General features: G+C 44.4%; 1 protein-coding gene across 2 annotated transcripts in view; it reads left to right on the top strand.

Annotated features, from left to right (window-relative positions):
• The window catches only part of CNBD2 (cyclic nucleotide binding domain containing 2), a 61789-nt gene that overhangs the window by 4418 nt on the left and 40981 nt on the right, over nt 1-16390 (top strand). For both annotated transcript variants that reach the window (XM_024128615.3, XM_028498324.2), the window contains exons 3-4: nt 12041-12178; nt 14599-14652. In XM_024128615.3, the coding sequence (XP_023984383.1) occupies nt 12041-12178; nt 14599-14652 (192 nt within the window). The remainder of the gene's footprint in view (nt 1-12040; nt 12179-14598; nt 14653-16390) is intronic.

Genomic DNA, 16390 nt, shown 5'->3' with positions numbered 1-16390 from the left:
CCTTCTTACATCAATGTTTTATAATTTTCAACATCCAGAACCTGCAAATATTTTGTTATACCTAAGTATTTCATGTTTTTAGTGCTACTATAAATGGTATTGTTTAAAATTTTTTGATTTTTAATTGTTTGATAGTATATAAAAATACAGTTGAATTTTGTTTAGTAACTTGTGTCCTTCATTAAACCAGGAAACTCAGCCCCGCTGGGGTTGTTTCTTCAAATTTTTACTACCCTCACTCCCCAAATCCACTTGGCATTATTTGCTTTTCAGATTCTTAAGTTGGTTGCTGTTTGTATTTTGTCCAGAGTTTTTAGTTGTAACGGATGAGGGAGAGAGGCTGTAATGGGATTACTCCATCTTGGTTGCCACTGGAATTCATTATTTATTCTGATACTCAAATTATCTCATATTTGACCAGTGGGAGCCCCTCCAGGCTGACTTCTGTGTCCTTTTGATACGTCTCCATCGTTTTTTGAGTATTTTCTTACTTTCTAGCATATCTTGTACCTCCTCTGTCTCAGCTCGGGATTCAGTCATTTCTCCAAGAAACCCTTGTTCTTTTAGTGGAGAATGGTGTTTAGAAACCAAGATTTGGGCAGTGGGTTTGTTCATTGCTGTTGGAACGGTCACTGCTTCTAGGCTCTCTCATGGACAGAGGGAGGGTATATATGTGTGTATATACGGTAAGTGTACGTACATTTATATCTGTTTATTTCTACATCTATCTATATATATTGAAATCCATGAGTTCACACCAACACATTCAACCCCAGTCCAACACCACAGGGTTTATTCTAGTTTCCTCTCTTTCTATACATTTAATTCCCTTCTTTGACAGAGAGAAACCTGGCTCTCACGATCTTCTTTGACTAGCCCTCCTGAATGTAACCAGTCTCCTGTTGTTGCACACTAACCCTGTCCCCCACCAGCGTGCCCTCACCCCAGTCCCCTCACCCTGCTCAGGGCTCCAGCACCTTGTGCTACCCCACCACAGCCTCCCTCTACCCCCAGACAGATGCCTGCTATGCCTGGCCTCAACTAATGGCTTCTAGACAGAATCATTCAGGAAGTGTGGGGGAAGGGGAATGAAACCGTACCTCGAAACCTCACACCTTACATGGAGCTCAAACCCAGTTGCACCTCAGATTTGACTTGACCCACAATCTCTGGCTTAGGAGGGTACTCGAACCCACAGTCTCCCAGCTGAAAGCACACACCTGGGCTCAGAACGTAATGAAGCTCATGCTCTTTACGTCTCAGCGCAGAAGGAATTCAACAAGAGGCAAAGTGATAGGCAGGAAGTAGATTCATTAATATAGGATGCTTGTGAGGGATACAAGTGGGCAGGGAAGAGGGCTCTGCCCCAAGAATTAAGTGGGCTGCGTTTTTATAATCAAAGGAAAAATGAGGACGGGTAGAAGACCACCTCTGTCCTCTTCCTTTATAAATATGTAGCAGGAAAACGGGGCACAAGAGGATGGTTACGTCCCAGGTCTTGGGTGAGTTCCTGGGACAGGCCACCAAGTGAGGGTCCTCGGCCTCACACGGGAAAGAATTCAAGAGCGAGCCATAGTAAAGTGAAAGCGGAGACACACATTCCATAGGCAGAATGCGGTTCGCCTTAAAAGGCGAGAGCGGCCCTGGGAGAAACACTCTACAGAGTGTGGGCCATCTCAGAAGGTAAGAGTGGCCCAGAAATATGGGGTGGTTAGTTTTTATGGTCTGGGTAATTTCATAGGCTAACAAATGGGAGGATTATTCCAACTATTTGGGGGAAGGGGTGGGGATTTCCAGGAATTGGGCCACTGCCCACTTTTTGGCATTTTATGGTTAGCCTTAGAACTGTCATGGTGCCTGTGGGCGTGTCATTTAGCATACACTAATGTAATACAATGAGTGTGTAATGAGGCTCAAGGTCTAGTGGAAGTTGAATCTTCCGCCATCTTGGGCCTAATTGGTTCTAACCAGTTTTTGTCGTATCCTCAACAGCTATGTCATTCTTTTCAAGGTTGTGCCCTGCCCCCTTCCCTCCTGTCTCAGCAACATACATTTTTTTTTAAACTTAAGAAACAATTGTGGTAAAATACACAAAAACAATTTACCATTTTAACCGTCTTTAAGTGTACAGTTCAGTGACATTAAGTACATTCACATTGTCCTGTAACTGTCACTACCATTCATCTCCAGCACATTTTTATCTTCTCCAACTGAAGCTCTGAACCCATTAAACAATGACTCCCCATTCCTGCCTCCTTCCAGCCCCTGGTAACCACCATTCTACTGTCTCTGTGAATTTGACTCTTGTAGGTACCTCATACAATATTTGTGCTTTTGTGTCTTATTTTAGTTAATATTTTCAAGGTCTATCCACATTGTAGCATGTATCAGAATTTCCTTCCTTTTTAAGGCCAATTTTCCACCATATATATGGCACATTTTGTTTGTTTATCTATTCATTTGTCAATGGACATTTGGGTTGTTTCTCCCTTTCGTTTTTGTTTTTTTTTTAATAAATAAATTTATTTATTTATTTATTTTTGGCTGCATTGGGTCGTCGTTGCTGAGCCTGGGCTTTTCTCTAGTTGCGGTGAGCGAGGGGTACTCTTTGTTGCGGCGCGCGGGCTTCTCATTGCGGTGGCTTCTTTTGTTGTGGAGCACGGGCTCTAGGTGCACGGGCTTCAGTAGTTATGGCTCAGGGGCTCTAGAGCTCAGGCTCAGTAGCTGTGGCACACGGGCTTAGCTGCTCCGCGGCATGTGGGATCTTCCTGGACCAGGGCTCGAACCCGTGTCCCCTGCATTGGCAGGTGGATTCTTAACCACTGTGCCACCAGGGAAGTCCCTGTTTCTCCCTTTTGACTATTGTTTATAAAGCTGCTGTGGACCATGGTGTACAGAAATCTCTTTTGAGTCCCTGCTGTCAATTCCTTTGAGTATATACTTGTTACCCGAAAAACTGGTTCGCCTCTTGGTGCGTATTGAGCCAAAAGATACAACCAAGCCAAAAATCTGGAGAAGGAAGGATTTATTATTACTTACAGTAAGTAAGGAGACCACTGGGGATCTTTCCCAAAGCAGTGTCTCCCCAAACAGCAAAATTGGGCAAGTTTTAAACCAAGGGCACATGCATATTCATGAAGGGGTTTGGGTGGTCAACAGAGTCCAAGCTTTAGTTGATTGAAGTCACGAGGGTCAGAAAAGGTCAACATCATCATCCCTCAGGTTCTAGTTGATGTAATGGTAGAGCGTTTCAGGCCAATCTTTACCACTGAAACAGAATTGGGAATCTTTACAACTGATTTATAATCTTTGCTATTGTTACATCTTGTGCCTAATACTGAGACCTGTTCAAGGACAAGCCTGTGGCCAGGCTTAGATCACAAAATGTCTTAGGTCAAAAATGACGTCTCTTCGCAAGAGGGAAGAGATATGGGAACATATGTATCTGTATAACTGATTCACTTTGTTGTAAAGCAGAAACTAACACACCATTGTAAAGCAATTATACTCCAATAAAGATGTTAAAAAAAAAAATGACGTCTCTTATGTCAAGAAAGCCATGCCTGGTTCTCTTTCTCTGGGGACCCCCTACCCTATCTTCTTACATACCCAGAAGTGGAATTGCTGGATCATATGGTAATTCTATGTTTAATTTTTTGAGGAACCACCTTATGTTTTCCACAGCAGCTCCACCATTTTACATCCCCACCAACAATGCACACGGGTTCCAATTTCTCCTCATCCTTGCCAACACTTGTTATTTTGCATTATTTTTTAAAATGTGAGATGTTAAATAGAAAATTTTAAGATAAGTTACCAGTGATCAAGAAGTTCAGATTTTCAACAGATTTAGTAATCCTCTAATTCATTTACACACACCACATACTGCATACATCATTCCAGGGGGCCAGCTGTGCTCATGGTGAAGAGGAAGCAGGTTCCTCTTGCTAATGAGGTGGTTTGGATAAAAGCCCCAGGCTATTCCATTTGTGTGTGTGTATGTGTGTGTGTGTTTAATTTTTTATTATGAAGTCTAAGAGGCTTGCTCTGGTCTCTCTACTGACTATTAACTTCTTTTTGATAACCTTTTTTATCATATATGTTTGATCTTGGGATGAAGGTCTGTTTTATCTTTTGATGTTTTGATGAGCTGAAGAAGATAACTGGTCTAGGGTGGTCAATCTAACCCTCTGTATGTAATTATGTTTGTAACTAACTTATTATTAGTAAGTCTCATTCTTGATAAACCAGTGTAAATTCAGTAGCCTAGAGACTTCATCATCTTTTTGCCTTTTTCTCCTTTCACTGATTTCTATTCACTTGCAACCCTCCTAGTTCCCAGTTTCAATGAACCTGTTTTTACTGTGGTGCTCTACCAGTAGCTCTGTGTTCCTTATTGTACCGCACTGATTTTGTTTTATTACTTAAAAACTGATTCAGTCATTTGAATAGGTGAGATGTATATACATATAGATAGACAGATAGATAGCACAAAATTCAAAAGTCAAAAAAGGAGTAATTGGGACTTCCCTGGCGGTGCAGTGGTTAAGAATCTGCCCGCCAATGCCGGGGACACGGGTTCAATCCCTTGTCCGGGAAGATCCCACATGCCGCGGAGCAGCTAAGCCTGTGTGCCGCAACTACTGAGCCGGCACGTCACAACTACTGAAGCCTGAGTGCGCTAGAGCCCGCCTTCCACAAGAGAAGCCACCGCAATGAGAAGCCTGTGCACCGCAGCGAAGAGTAGCCCCCGCTTGCCGCAACTAGAGAAGGCCCTCGCACAGAAACGAAGACCCAGTGCAGCCAAAATAAATAAACAAGTAAATAAATAAATAAAATAAATTAGAAAGTTCACACTGACCTTTAAAAAAAAAATAATTGTTATACTTCTGCTTTTCTTCATCCTTTCCTATCCAGTTTTAATTATTATTGTTAGTTCCCTTTATATCTTTAAATGTGCTTAGACATCTGTTTCTAGGTTTATCAGATTTAAAAGGTATCTTAAGATTTACAGCTATAAAAGTTGAAGAAACCCATGTGCTTAACCCTCCCACTTTCTTGCCCTCTGTGTCTCCATACTTGTTAGCTATATTATTTCTTGGTTCCCTTTTAATTGTTCATTTCCAGCTCCTTCACTTGCTTTTTGCAATCTTATCCTCTGTACTCAGCAAGGCTCGCTTCCTTGTTGATGTTTTTGAAATTACCTTCACTTCTGAGGTTTTTTTTTTTTTTTTATACTTTCTTTCCTGAGCTCTGCCAGTGCCATCTCCTCCAGTTGCTTCATCATCTCTTCCTTGAACTATAGCATCCTTGCTTTGATCTCTTGCTTTAAAATTCATTAAGCCCTTTGAGTCCTTTGTTGTTCATGATTATCATCTGTTTCATGTTAATTTTTTTTTTTTTGGTCAGTGCCTTTTATCTAACATTTGTTTTCCTTGTTCCCTGCCTCCCCCCTCCCACTTTTCTGTAATATATTTATATAAGTCTGGTGCTATTTATTTTTTTACCATAACTCCCCTTCAAGTGAAGTGAGTTTTTCCTGGTCGAGCTATTTGTTGGAGTTGTGCATGGAGAGGGGACTAGAGTAGAATTCCAGGCTGACAGGAAGTCCTTTAAGGTCATTAGCGAAGCTCCTTAGGACAAGGGTTTTGTGTAAGTGAATTGTTTTAGTTTTTTCCTCTTCCCGGCAGATGGAGCTTGGCAGCTGCAGCGTTGCAAAGATGGCATGTCTGTGTGTTTCCCTGGTCCATGCGCTGCTTCTCCTTGGTGCCAGTGGTACCAGGGAGGCTCCCAGAGCCAGCCCTTACATCACAGTCTCATTGTTCAACAGAAGGTGTTGTGGGTTCTACCTTCAAGGTGCATGACCTTCTCTGGAGGACTCAGAGTGCTGCCAGCTCTCTTCCCCTGAGACCTCAGTCCCAGGCCTTCTCTATTGACTTGAACCCTCTGTGTCTTCTCGGCACTTGCCGTTTCTTCATTGACACGATGGGTTCCTACTCTGAACACCTTTGCCAGAGGGCTTGTTCTGCCACTGGATTGCTCAGCCCAGAAATGCTGGCGAGTGAATGCCTTTAGGAGCAGCCCTCAACCGATGGGACAGCCCTGAGGGGTAGGGGAGCAAAATTTCCCACCCCAAAATGTGTCTCTTTGGCATTCAGATTAATTTAACCTGATTATTTTTAAGAAACAGAAACCTCAGGAAGTCTCTCTTTTTACCTCCCCCTTAGCTGCCTAGAGAATTTAGATTAAGGGCCTGGAATAGAGCTAATGCCAGAGATACCTGCAGAGAATATGAGCTGAGTGTGGTAGGGGAAACGTGCAGGACCTTAGTGATCAGAGTCCGTCGTGTGTCCCATTGTCTCTGCATGACCCAGGAAACATTTGTTTACCAAATATTTGTTTTTTTTCTATCTCCGTGTAAAATTGCCTTCCTCTCCTTTGAAGTCCCAAGCCACGACCCCCAACATCCTCTTTCGTTTTTATCTGAAGAAGCTGAAATTTAAGGTGAGGATTTTGGCCATTTTGGCAAATTACTCAGTTTTCCCAGGTCTCTCCCAAGTATACATGTTATTAAACTTTTGTTTGATTTTCTCCTGTTAATCTGTCTCATGTCAAATTTAATTCTTAGACCAGCCAGAAGAACCTAAAAGGGTACAGAAGAGGAAAATTTCTTCCTCCCTGACAGAGGCATGCTAAGCCCGTTGGAGCCCCAAATGCCGACAAGAATGACATGTTCGTTAATGTGTGTGCCTCTCTCAAAAATTGTTTTTAATGTATGACGAAGAGCAGATGATTCTTCTCCTTAGTCATCTAACATAACAAATTATATTTATGCATTCTCTATTGACCATCCTTGCATTCCTGGAATGATATGCTCTTTTAAAGTGTGCTATTGAATTTCATTTGCTTAATATTTTATTTAAGATTTTTAAAACAATATTCATAAGTGAAATGAATCTCTAGCTTTCTCTTTTTATGCTACCTTTATCAGGTTTTAGTATCAGTATTCTCCTTGCTTAATAAATAGAATTTGATAGTTTTCCTTCTTTTTGTTTTTTCTTTTGTTTTTTTGTTTTTTTTTGCGGTACGCAGGCCTCTCACTGTTGTGGCCTCTCCCGTTGCGGAGCACAGGCTCCGGACGCGCAGGCTCAGCGGCCATGGCTCACGGGCCCAGCCGCTCCACGGCATGTGGGATCCTCCCGGACCGGGGCACGAACCCGTGTCCCCTGCATCGGCAGGCGGACTCTCAACCACTGCGCCACCAGGGAAGCCCAGTTTTCCTTCTTTTTATGCTCTGGAACAGTTTAAGAAACATCAGGATTATCGGACATTGCCTGTGAAAACTTCAGGACCTGGTACTCTTTTCTTTTTTTGGTGGTAGTGGTGGTGAGAAAGCTTTTTTACAACTTTCTCTATTTCTCCTATGAAAATTAGTCTATTAGATGTTGTCTGTTTGGGTCACTTTGGTAAATTATCTTTTCCTAGAAAATGACTCATAAAATCCCAGTATTTAAGTGTTGACAACTAATTCAAAAATTTTTGCAAACTCTGTCAAAACTTGCCAGCAGGCTAGACATGGCCTGTAGACTGCCATTTTGCAACCCCTGATTATAGTCAGAGGATTTTAGACCTGAAAGAGGCCATATAGATCCTATACCAGGGGTTGCAAATAGGTAACATGCTCACAGGTAACACAGTTGTGTGAGGTGAGGACTTTGGTGAATTGGAGAGCCCATTGCGCAACTAAAGATAAGGAAGTTAAGTTTTCACAATATTTTAACCAAAACACCATGTGGGTCAAATAAAGCAGTCTGCAAGCTCACTTTGGCCCATGGGTGGCTGGTTCGTGGCCTCTGCCAGTTTAACCCCACTTCCTGCCATACCTCCTAGGCGTCTCACTTTCCAGCCACGTCTCATGCTCCCTGAACAGGCCCTGCCCTTTCTTCATGTATCTTTATAGCTTTATTCTAGTGAGACGACCACAGCTGGCAACACATGAAGTTGGGAGTGTCTACTTTTGAGGTTCCATCAGGTTTTTGGTTCTACCTACCGGCATCCTCTAATGCCCCTCGTTAGCCTGGTCCTCTCCATGGGGACTGATGGGACACCCCCCTGTCCATATCTACCTCCTACTGTCTCTTTTGCTTTCCCCACGTCCAGTAGTCGTTTCTCTCTGAAACCCTCTAAACATTTGTAGAGGACCTTCTTATATTTTCTTCCTCAAGACTAGGTCTGGGGTTGGGGAGGCAAAAACTCCACACTGCTTCTCTCTCTTTCTCTCTTTTTCTGAAACGTTTTCTTCCTCTGTTTCTTCCTGAGTTCTTTACATCTTTTCTCCAGGTGAGGGGGAAAAACCAGTTCTATCTCTTCTCACCTCTGTAAGTGATTAGTGTCTCACCCCAGGAGTGGCGGCCTTTGAATTTAGTAATTTAGAGCCTGAGTATTTCTTCCCAGCTGTCCAGCTGTCCTCACTGTATTCAGTACCCTTCCGTTTGGCTATCAGTTTGTGGGGGGCTTAGCTTGGATAAGAATGGCACATCAGGCGGTAACTTGAAATCACAGTTTTTCACTGAGGATTCTAGTACAAGAGCAAGTTGGGATTATCAGCTGCCATCTTTGGTCTAGGAGAAAAAAGTACTTTATAACCTATATGCTTCACTTTTGGGAGGACCTCAGAGTCATTGAGTTCCAGTCACCGAGTACCTTTTAACCCTTGGCACCCCATTTGGTTGAGGACTTCCAGTTTGCTGAGTGTTCCTGATTTGCTGGTTTAACAAGATTTATAGGATAGTGCCAGGCACCTACACTCCAGGGTCATCTCCAATTTCTAAGCCTCAGAGTGGTCCCCAGGCTGAGGTTTCGGATGTCCCCACGCCAAGCCCAGAAGCCTCCTACTTTCTTTAAGCTGGCCCTGTGACTCTGGCAGTCATTTAGCTACTTTGAGCCTTAGCCTCATGCAGAGAGTGGGTGTGAAGTCCCTCACCTTACAATAGTTGTGAGGATTAACTAAGATAATACCTATGAGTGTGCACTGAATGTTAGATTCCCAGATTCCAGTTACTTCCCACCGCCCTCTCTTCCTTCCAGACGCTTCCAGTGTGACATAAGGAGGTTCTGAGAATAGATTCTTTAGAACGAGGCTTCCAGCCACTGTTGGTTGGGGATGAGGAATGGAGAGAAGCTCTCACCTTGCCACTGAGGGAAACTTTGTTTCTAGTATAACTGGATTCTTGGGGAAAGACTTGTGGTCCTACCCTTGAAAAGCAAAGGGGCTGTTGTGCCATTTGCCAACTCAGGAACCATGAAGAGATACATGGTGTCCCGTTCCTGGCAGATCCTGAAGAAGGAATTGGTGAGGAGTGTCAAGGGCCCCCGGAGGGAACAGTGGAAGACTGAACAAACAGGTACTATGAGGAAAGGAGAGGCAGGTGTAGGAGGCGGCCTCGGATAAACATGGCCACCCTGTACCTTTTGGAGTCACAAAGGAAAGACTGAATTCTGACCCCTGCCCTGTAGCCTACTCTGCCCTTGGCATTGGCTACACTTTGAGCCCCTGAGAACTGCTCTGTACTCACCCTTCTTGCTATTAGGAGAGTCAGAGAGAATGAGGCCCAGCATCAGGGTAGAGTAATAGGTTAAACTTATGGACTCTGGAGCCAGACTTCCTGGGTTTAAATCCCTATCACCTATTAGTCATGTGGCTAATATTAGTATTAGGCAAGTTACTTGATTTGCTGTGCCTGTTTTCTCTTCTGGAAAGGGTGATGGTAGCAGTACCTACTGCATTGATTTATTATTGAGGATTAAATAAGTCAATACATATAATAGGCTTAGAATAGAGCCTGACAATGGCAAATTGTATTCAATAAATATTAATTTTATTACTAAAGCTTTCCCCCATATTTCCTTTAGATATATAATTTTTAAAAAATATTATAGTTACAGGAAAGTGCCTCACCATCTCACTCCCTTTCTCCTCACTGGCAACCACTTTCCTGAGATCGATATATTCCCTTCCTGTCTATGTTTTAAAATTTTTATTATATCTGTGTGTAGCCATAAGAACCTGCACTATGCGGCACATTTTAAAAAATGGTATCATAAATGGCATCTCATTTCACCTTTTTTCCACTCAAAATTATGTGAGTTTTACCCCCATTGACACATACTCTAGTGCCATGTCCAGTCCCGTGACTCTACCGGATGTATTTTTCTTATTTGTCCCTAAAACGTCTTTTACAGCTTGTTATTATGAACCAGGAGCCAATCAAGGTTCATATTTTGCATTTGTTTGTATGTCTGTCTTTTTTAAAAATAAATTTATTTAATTAATTTATTTATTTGGCTGTATTGGGTCTTTGTTGCTGTGCGTGGGCTTTCTCTAGTTGCGGCAAGCGAGGGCTACTCTTCGTTGTGGTGCGTGGGCTTCTGGTTGTGGTGGCTTCTCTTGTAGAGCACGGGCTCTAGGTGCGCAGACTCAGTAGTTGTGGTGCACGGGTTTAATTGCTCCGCGGCGTGTGGGATCTTCCCGGATCAGGGCTCAAACCCATGTCCCCTGCATTGGCAGGTGTATTCTCAACCACTGCGCCACCAGGGAAGCCCTGTTTGTATGTCTCTTGAGTATTAATCTAGAACAGCCCCCTCACTTTGTTTTTTTCCTCATGCAACTGACCTTTTCCTAATATAAATTTATTTAATTCTTATTTATTTTTGGCAGGGTTGGGTCTTCGTTGCTGTGCGCAGGCTTTCTCTAGTTGCAGCGAGTGGGGGCTACTCTTCGTTGCAGTGCGCGGGCTTCTCATTGCCATGGCTTCTCTTGTGGCGGAGCACGGGCTCTAGGCGCGCGGGCTTCAGTAGTTGTGGCACGCGGGCTCTAGAGCGCAGGCTCAGTAGTTGTGGCGCACGGGCTTAGTTGCTCCGCGGCATGTGGGATCTTCCCGGACCAGGGCTCGAACCTGTGTCCCCTGCGTTGGCAGGCGGATTCCTAACCACTGCGCCACCAGGGAAGCCCTTGCAACTGACTTTTTGAAGAAACTGGGTTAGATGACTTGTAGATTGTTTTACATTCTGGATTTGTCTCTTTGGTGTTGAACTTGTTTCCCTGTCCCTTATATTTACTTGGCAGGTAGAGGGTGACTGCCCTTACTCCTCAATTCATATTGGGATGGAGAGGCTGATTTGTTCTCAGCTCCAATTCCAAATTCCCAGGGAAAAGATAGGATGGCTTATCTTGGATTAGGTGTTATATTAGTTTTCTTTTGACTGCTGTACCACAATTTAGTGGCTTAAGACAACACACATTGGGACTTCCCTGGTGGTCCAGTGGTTAAGACTCCGTGCTTCCAGTGCAGGGGGCACGGGTTCGATCCCTGGTTGGGGAATTAATATCCTGCATGCTGCACGGTGCAGCCAAAAAATAAAGAAATTAAAACAAACAAACAAACAAACACACATTATCTTCTGGAGGCTAGAAGTCTGACATGGGTTAAAATCCAGGTGTTAGCAGGGCTGTGTTCCTTTCTCGAGGGTGGAGGGAAGAATTCATTTCCTTGACTTTCTATCTTCTACAGACCACCCACATTCCTTGGCTCATGGCCCTTTCTCTGCCTTCAAAGCCAGCATTGTTGCATCTCTCTGACCATTCTTCCCTCAGATGCATCTGATTCCATTATGCAGGCTCTTCACATCACCCCTCACTGCGTGCCTTTACTTGTGCACATTATTTTCTGGACTGAAGTGAAGGACTTGACAGTTAACTAAAGCTGTGCTGGTGAATGTTTTAACAGGCTCCTGGGGAGGGAGATGCCCCCGTTTGTAGTAGTTGCCAGTTTCTGTGGCATAAATACTCCCACCATGGCCAATTTCAAGCTACCAATATGATTTCAACAGGCTTGAAAACTTCCTAAAGATGTAACTGTGGTTCCAGCAACAACACTGCATTTAATCCTATTACATTTCACCTTGTTCAGCACTATCCAGCCTGCTGTTGACTGTTGAAAACAGATGGTTTCCACAGATCTTGTTTGTTTTGTTTCCACAGGGGCTGTACCAGCTCACCATGGATATCATTATGATGAACCGAGTGTGTAGAATGTTCCGCCAAGGCCTCAAGGGATTTCGGGAATATCAGATCATTGAGACTGCTCACAGAAAGCACCCTATCTTCTCTTTCTGGGATGTAAGCTGCTGGGCTTAACAGGTTTATACACGGTTTAAAGGGGTCCAATAAATAGCACCTCACTTCCCATCCCAAGTTCTGAATCAACTGAGAGAGAGAAGACAAAGGGTAAAGCAGATGGGAGACTGAGCTGTCACTTTTATTTATTTATGACAAAACTTATATTGGAGAAGCTGACGGGTGTCGTCAAGCCAGAGGGTTACCTAATACTAAACCGCAGAGTTGGACAGCCTTATCGACGACCCCAGTCACAGGCAGTGCTGGACCAAGGCAGGCAGGGTCTCCTGCCCTACACTCACAGCAGGGAAGGGCAGAGCAGAATGTGGACTTGGAGGGATGGAGAAGGGGATGATCATGCCCGGTGTCTCCTTCCAAATTCACCAAAGAGTTTAAGTCACTCCTTCTCAGTGTGAAAGGAGAGGGGCTAGTAGTGTTCTGCTAGTATAACTCCCTCCACGTAGAGAGAAACATCAAGAGCGGGGAAGAAGCCATTTCCATTCCAAGGGTGGTCAAAACAGCCAGGAGAAATCCAGGAGCCACAACGGAGCCAGGATTTCCCGAATACCTACCAACTGTTCATCTTCTCTGCCTTCTTTCCTGTCCCCCCCGACCTAGACAAGAAGGGAACATTTGCAGGGCCTCTCTGGTGACCTTGCTTTCTCGATTTTCTGGAAGGTCCCAATTTCAAATATTTTATCCCAGTGGTAGATCCTGAGCCCCTTTTTAGCTCAGAAAAGTTGATCACCATTCTGTTAGCTTGTTCTGGGTCCCCAAGGTTGTCTTCATTACTATCCAGGGCTCCGAAGTTTCCCCAGCCAATACCTAGGCAAACCCTGCCCAGATTCCTATTGTGCCAGCCGCGCCTCCCCACTGCATCCAGCGATTGCCTCCAAAATATTTCCCAGAATGGTTTCTGAAGCCTGGCAGCCAAGAAGAGGGGCATGGAGGGGTGGTGATGGGGAAAGGAAGGTGTCTTAGGTCGGTTTCTAAGGGACCATCAGGTAATGTAACTGTGTATATGTGGCTGAGTCTAAGACGAAGCAGGGAGTAGGCACCTGGGGGCGGCTTGAGGGGAAGGGCTTGCCCCATCTAAAGACATTCAAATTCATATATTTTTAAGACATTTTGGTGGCCAAAGCAAACAAATCTGCCGCCAGATTCTGCCCTGTTATTGGGCCATGAGATGAGAAGGGTTGGAGCAGGAGCAGCGTAGCCTCAGGAAGGACCTTCTGACTCAGGGTGTCACGCAGTGGTGAAGCGAAGGACCCTGGAGGCCAGGAGTCCGTGGTTACCTGAAGACTTGGGTTGGTGCCTGGGCAGCTGGAGGCTGAAGACCAGAGTCAAGCTTGTTATCGCGGGAGTGTGAGGCTAAACCTAACAACACTGCTCTGTCAGGATGGCCTTGAGCGGAGCAGAAGCCTCTCAGGGACAGCCTGTGGGGTCATGTGGCTTCCGGGCAGGGAGCCGGGGGGTTGGGGCATATAGTGTCAGGCAGAGAGAGCCGTAGACTGGTTTTCAGTGGAGTATGTGAATCCAGATCTTTCTGAACATCACGTCTTTCTTTCATTGGCCTCTCTGAGAAGCACCACATGGATGTATAAACTATAAATGGAGGGAGGGGACAGGGAACCGAGTGGGCTCTGGGGAAGGATGTGAGGTGTGCCCAGAGAGATGAATGGGGGGGTCCTGGTTTGCCCCAGGATGCTGTTCAGGGCCTTGTTTGTCCCTTTCCTCCCCTGCTACTCCCCTCTACAAATCTTTTTCCTCTCTCTCTGCCCCTTTCTCTACCCTTTCCACATCCTCCCTGCATCTGTTAGGAAATAGGGTTGAATTAGTTCATCCCTAAGGCCTCCTATACCTCTTCTTCCTGGCCATCCTTCAGATGAGGACCATTTCCTCACTGTATGATTTTTGGGCAACTTCCTTCACCCACTTCAGGTCCTCAGTGGAGCTGCTCAGTAATACCTGCTTTGTCCTGATGATTAAATGGAATAAGATAAGCCGTGCCTGGCTCGTTATAGGCACTTAATGAAGGATGGCTTCATTTGTTCCTTCCTTTTTATCCCTCTTTTCTGTTCTTTTTTTTCTCTATACTTTACTTTTTTTTTTTTTTTGCTTTTTTTCCCCTCTTCCTTTTCTCTCTCCATCCTTCTTCTCTTTATCCTCCTTTCCCTCTCCGCACCCCCGTCTTTCTCTGCCTCCATAATAATACATTGTCAATGCTGAGCCCAAGTCTTGTGTGGAGCTGGGGCTTTTGAGCGGAGGTGGACATGAGAGGCCCAGCTGGTAGGAGGTTTCCCAAGGCTTCCTGTCTACCACAGTGGCCCAGGTACGCAGAAGGGTTTCAGTGCAAAATTCTAGAAACAGTCTTGCTGATTCTCCTTCCTCTCAGCAGCCCCCCTTCCTTTATTTTTCCCCAGAAAAAGAAACAAGGCCGAATCACATTTGATACTATGGACTTCATTGCAGAGTCGGTATGTATAGACAGCTCTGACCTTGCTGCTGGGAATTTTTTTTTTTTCTTGCATCATAGCCTGAAAGAAGCCCTGGGTGGGGTATCAGGATAGCTGGGTTCAGACCAGGTTCTGCTTCCAACCCAGTGTGCCACCCTGAGCTAGCCACTTAGTTTCCTCACCTATAAAATAGCTGATCTTGGTGATCCCTTTCAGTTCTGGCATCCCAAGACTACGAACCTTCCTCCCCCCCGCCCCGCACCCAGCCGAACCCCAGACCCATTGTTGCTTTATAGCTGAGCAGAACCAGCACGGGAGATCACCTGTGCTTGGACCAGTGGGAAAACCGTAGAAGGCAAAGGAGAGGATGTGAGAGCCCCAGACAGAGGGGCAATAATCAGGGTGGTGGGAAAAGCACTGGCCTGTGTGTGAATTCTGACTCTGCCCGAAACTTTCTGATAGATGCTGGGCACATCTGTCTCTCACCTGTGCTCAGGTGGCCATTCTGAGAAGGGAATGCCTTCATGTCATTTGCACTATGTGATTTGTTCTCCGAATTTCAAGCATTATTATCTTCCTGGCTTCTCCCCACCAAATCCTGGATATTAAATTAAAATTTAAAATTTAATTTAAATTTTAAAGGGGCTTCCTTATTTATAGGGAAGATCTGAAGTTCTCACCATTGTAGACCTGACTTGACCCTGGCCTGGAGCAGCCATGCTGGTTTTTCTCTAAGAAAAGCAGGGAGAACAGAGCTTTATAACTGGTACCAGGACCACCTGTGCCACCCTGCTGCCTCCTCCTCCTTTGGAACCAAGGTGTGGCTTCTGTTGACTGCCTCCCCTGGGCATAATCTAATTTCTCATGCCCCATTATATATGAAGCACAGTAAAGTCCTCCAAATTCTGAGTTTTCTTCAGTTTTCGAGACCAGCCAGTGTCTGACACTGTGCATTGAAGGTTACCCAAGTTTCGCCCTTCAGACAGGAGAAACTAGGGGTCTCTCTGAGAGCCACAGAGCTCTGGAGATGGAGGCAATTCTGTGCATAGCAACAGAAGGAGAGAGGCGAGTACAGAGGAAAAGTCCATCATATAGGCAAGGCCTCTCTGCCTTTTGAATGAGTTATCACTGGCTCTGTCTCCAGCACAGAGATGGAGAGTAGAGACCCGATTTAAAAACCTGCGCTTTGAGTGACTGCGAATGGGTACCAGGTTTCTTTTTAGGGTGATTAAAAAGTTCTAAAACCCACTGTGGTGATGTACTACTCTGTGAATACACTAAAAATTGATCTGTACACTTTAAATGGTGAAATCATATGTTATGTGAATTACATCTTGATCAAGCTGATACACACACACACACATTTATATATATATAAGCTGTCTCTCAGACAACACTGGAAAACTCAACTTCCATATAGTCTACTAATGCTAACCTTCTCAGAAAGAATCCTAAGAATTATAGAGGCTTAGAATCATAGACTCATTTATTATAGCATTTGTGAGACATTGGAAACAATGGGTACATTTCTAAAACATGGTTTAAAAAAATATTGAGTGAAAAAAAGGCAAGTTGCATAAACGATGTCAGCAGTCTAACATTTATGCAAATAAAAATAAAACAATTCTATACATATTCTGTGGGCACATGTATAAGTATATAATAATATATATAAATGGTTAACTGGTGGTGGAGAGCAGGTCTGGGTTACTGGTGACATGGTACAAGGGGATTTTAACTATATATATTGTTCTGATTT

This window comes from Physeter macrocephalus, chromosome 14 (genome assembly GCF_002837175.3).
Source record: "Physeter macrocephalus isolate SW-GA chromosome 14, ASM283717v5, whole genome shotgun sequence".
Lineage (NCBI taxonomy): Eukaryota > Metazoa > Chordata > Mammalia > Artiodactyla > Physeteridae > Physeter > Physeter macrocephalus.
This window is presented reverse-complemented; position numbering and strand designations above follow the sequence as displayed.